The sequence below is a fragment of the Adiantum capillus-veneris genome, chromosome 8 (genome assembly GCF_014529385.1).
Source record: "Adiantum capillus-veneris isolate H3 chromosome 8, ASM1452938v2, whole genome shotgun sequence".
Classification (NCBI taxonomy): domain Eukaryota; kingdom Viridiplantae; phylum Streptophyta; class Polypodiopsida; order Polypodiales; family Pteridaceae; genus Adiantum; species Adiantum capillus-veneris.
In genome coordinates, this window is record NC_140938.1 from 90,527,540 (window position 1) to 90,531,922 (window position 4,383).

The 4,383-nt window shown below is 42.8% G+C and overlaps 1 protein-coding gene across 1 annotated transcript; it reads left to right on the top strand.

The window, feature by feature from the left end:
* Nucleotides 1–1,583: 1,583 nt before the first annotated feature.
* On the top strand, nt 1,584–3,793 carry LOC147452547 (14-3-3-like protein). The gene is made up of 6 exons (XM_086518195.1): nt 1,584–1,784; nt 2,260–2,741; nt 2,914–3,036; nt 3,145–3,261; nt 3,398–3,433; nt 3,518–3,793. Exons 2-5 carry the CDS (start codon nt 2,262–2,264, stop codon nt 3,419–3,421), a joined length of 744 nt encoding a protein of 247 aa, XP_086374321.1. The 5' UTR covers nt 1,584–1,784; nt 2,260–2,261; the 3' UTR covers nt 3,422–3,433; nt 3,518–3,793.
* Nucleotides 3,794–4,383: the final 590 nt, after the last annotated feature.

Sequence of the window (4,383 nt, forward strand, 5' to 3'; positions counted from 1 at the left end):
TTGGACATTCTCAAACTCTTTCCAAGTAGACTTCCCGATGCTACTACCCCACACCTCCACTCCATAAAGAAGCACTGGTGTCACCAATGTGCCAAAGAGGTACTTTTTGAGAGCCCAACACTTGATCTCTCCAGCATTGCACATGTTCTCAAATGCATAATAAGCCCTCTTTCCGGCTTCCAAGCGACGCATTGCGCAATCCTTTCATTTATGATTGGATGGAACCTCAAGGCCAAGGTACTTGAAGCTATCTACCACTTCAAGTTGCTCATTGTTGTATACAATGCACGAAGAGAGAGAGAGAGAGAGAGAGAGAGAGAGAGAGAGAGAGAGAGAGAGAGAGAGAGAGAGAGAGAGAGAGAACTTGACACAAGGCAAGGAGCGATACTCAATGTGAATAAAACTAATGACCCCAGAGAATTTATAAGATAGAGGCTTATGTAGCCCCAATGTGGATGCAAATTACCTCATTGAGAGTGTCATTGTATACTAACCTAAGTGACTGTGTCAAGCATAGGGTGCTAGCCTAAAGAGGTATACCATAAAGCTATGTTACAACTATCCATGGATGTTTCTTGGACCACATTTGGGCTAGCTCTACAATCTCTTCTAATGAAATAAGTGCAAACTTCATGTACTGATCAACACTCTTAACCTTGCCTTTCCACACTCACTTACCCTTATGATGCTCTATCAACACTCTTAATATTGCCTTTCCACACTCACTCACCCTTATCTGACCACTATGATTCTTTACCTTGTTTGCTCGTCTCTATTTGCACAAAAATCAGCCTTAGAGTGGATGGGCGGGTGTGCTTTAAACATCAAGAAATTACTTGGACATTGCTAATTATAGCACGGATAAGTGGCACAGAAAAAAGTCAAGTAGGCTATTGGTCAAGCCCATATCCTTTTTGATGGGGTGCAAGGTTCAACACACATGAGTTTGGACCGAGATCATTATGGTCGAACGCCTTGTCTACTGCAAAACGCAAAGCAGATTATCTTTTGGCACATCAATTCAAGCACCCTTTGCCCATCAATGGGCGGTCTATGTGTATGCAGGCTGCCTTAAGGAGGATTAAGACAAGCATGATGGTAAAATCACTCAATTCTGATTGCCTCTGCTACACAGGACAAAGGTGTTAGGTTTATTGTGACGGTACAAACCATTGATGGATAACTTAACGTTAGGTGGGTTAAGATAAGCATGACGATACATTCAATCAATTCTTATTGCCTTCGCTCCTCATATTCACACAAGATGGAGGTGTTAGGTTTATTGTGAAGGTGCAAACCATTTTCAACATTGATGGATAACTTAGTGATTGCATGGCTGGCTCGTGTTCTACACGCTTGGATGCACTCATAAAGGACCATAAGTAGAGTTCTTCGAAGGGGTGGTTTGCCCAAATTTTGGTTTCTGCAGAAAGAAGGTCTCCATTAAGTGTGTGCCACAGAGGATGCCTGCACTCGACCGTTGGCCCGTATGAACTCATCCTTAGAAGCCGGGCGTCGCCTAGGGGTAGGGACTATGGCTATACACTACGGGTGCCCTATTACGGCTTTGAGCCAAAGTTGTACTGGCAGTTGGTATTTGGCCGCCCAAGTGTATATTGCATGAGTTGTTTTCTACAGGAGAAGCCCATCGAGCTTCAACTGCACGGCTCAATTCTTCTTCGTCACAATCCAAGCAGCTCAACGAAGCAGCCCCTCCATCTTGTTTTGTCCTGCAGCAGACCACGCCATAGCAGAATCGGGAAGAATCTCTACGTTACAGTAAGGTACGGCAATCTCTGCATCAAGTCAGCTCGTTCCTGACGAAGATTTTTTTCCTGATCGAACGAAATATGGCTTGTTTAAGCAAGTGGGTAGATTTCGTGAAGCCCTCTTGGCGAAATATCGCTTCAGCAAGCAAGATCAGCTCTGCAATTGCATGCAGTTTGTTTCTATGTTTGTGGGGAAGTTACAATCATGTAGGCTTTACACGATTCTAGCGTTATTGCAAACAAAGAACCAAGCTACATGTGCAAATAGTTAAATTGATTTTGCTTGTTTTGGTGCATGTCTGTCGGTGCACTCACAAGCACATAGAATTGTGTAGCAGATACACTCTTATTTTTCCCCCCTTGGGAAGGAGGAAGGGCTTTCCCTTTCTATGATATGTGGATGTGATAGGGTTTTACTTTTTTTAATTTATTTACAATCTGGAGTTTTTCATTTGCTGATCGATCCTATCTTAGTATCTTTTTCCTGCAGTAATGGCGGAAGTGTCACGGGAGTACAATGTGTACATGGCAAAGCTAGCTGAGCAGGCTGAGCGGTATGATGAGATGGTGGAGTACATGGAAACAGTAGCAAAGAATGCCGGTGGAGAGGAACTATCAGTGGAGGAGCGTAACCTTCTTTCTGTGGCTTACAAGAATGTGATCGGTGCACGCAGAGCATCTTGGAGAATAGTGTCCTCCATTGAGCAGAAAGAAGAAGCTAAGGGCAATGAAGAGCATGTTGCTTGCATTAAAGAGTATCGGTCTAAGATAGAAGCTGAGCTTTCCAAGATATGTGAAAACATTCTTTCCCTGCTGGATAGCCATCTGATTCCGACTGCAAATGCCAGCGAATCGAAGGTCTTCTATCTTAAGATGAAGGGTGACTATCATCGATATCTTGCAGAGTTCAAGACGGGTGCAGAGAGGAAAGAAGCTGCTGAAAACACCCTGATGGCTTACAAATCTGCACAGGTAGTTTGAGCTACTCGCCTTTGAGTCTGGATTTGTAGGAAGGAAATTTGTGCCTCATTGATCCACCAATCTCTTTGCATCAATCCACTAGTGCTCCTTTCCAGCATGACTTGCATAAACTTAGCTCAATTTGACTTTATGGGGGATCATCTGCTGTTGGGTTTTGTGTCAGGATATTGCTGCTGCAGAACTTCCTCCAACGCACCCCATTCGTTTGGGACTTGCGTTGAACTTTTCAGTGTTTTACTACGAAATTCTTAATTCACCTGATCGGGCCTGCACAATGGCGAAACAGGCAAGTCCAATTATGCTTCTGTGTGATTTCGTGGACATTGTGCATAAGGTGTTTGTGTTCAATCTTTTGGTATTGGAGATGCCATGTTCAATTTTTCTCGGATTGTAGGCTTTTGATGAAGCAATTGCGGAACTAGACACACTTGGGGAGGAGTCTTACAAGGATAGTACTCTGATAATGCAGCTTCTACGTGACAATCTTACTCTCTGGACTTCTGACATGCAGGTGTGCGCTCTTCAGAGAACTTTTGTAGGCTTTTGTTATGCATACAGGTCCTTGCTCCATGTGGAACTGCCTGCATGTCATGCGTACTATGGTCTATGGTGATGCATGTGTATGATCTGTGCCCTTGTTCTTCCAGGAGCAGCAACTGGACGAAGCATAAGTTGACGCACAGGTATTTATGAAAAGCAGATCAAAGGTGTCGAACATTTCCGCTCGGAATTGTTTTGAGTTGTTGGATTTATGTGCAATCATGCAGAGAATATGCTTGACTGGTGGCATCCAAACCACTGCAGATGATGCCTAAGAAGCTAATCTAGCATGGAATGGTACAAGAGTCCAAATAGCTTGTCCTTGGTATACATCTGTGCCTGTTGCCTAGTTGGAGATCCTTTCCATGCTCTCCAAATTGGACATCTATGCGCATTTGTGGCAGATTTAAGGGTGTGCATCTCTTTGTTCGTCGTTGGTGATGATGCTCACTGGTTCTGATTGTAGGATTGATTAATGCATCTAAAGAATAGGTTTGGAGAAAGTGTTGTTTAAGAAATAAGTTCTTGTTAAATTTGTTTTTTCTGATGCAGCTAAAAAACTACTGATTTTTCATTTCCTGCTTTAATAAGTGGGTATTGGGCAAGCCAATGTTTTAGGTGTTAAAAGGCATCTTTGGTCGTGTATTTTTATTGTTATAGTCAGTATGGGCAACTGCTATCGTCAGATTTACAAAGTTCCACATGAATGGCATAATGTGAGAAAAGAGTGATGCTAATTTATTGACGTGCCCTTCCTTAAAGGGGCTATGCCGTGTTTTTTTGTGCCCATGTTCATAGGGGGTTCTCCAATCAAAAAGTAGCACATGAAGCCTTGTGGACTGCATGCATAGAGATACTATTTTGAGGAATAGAAGGTGTGTAGCGTTTTTTTGCTTGCTTGGTCTTTTTTTCTGCGCTCTGGATTGTCCTCTCACGTTTTGCACTGGTTACAAGTTCTCTTTGCTAATAAACAAAGTCAATACTAGGTTTTCTTTTTTTTCAACTTGTGAAGAACTTCCCAATGTAAGATTTTGCAGACCCAAAAGATGGATTTCTTAAATATTGACCTTTTCTGCAGAGCCCACAATTTTTA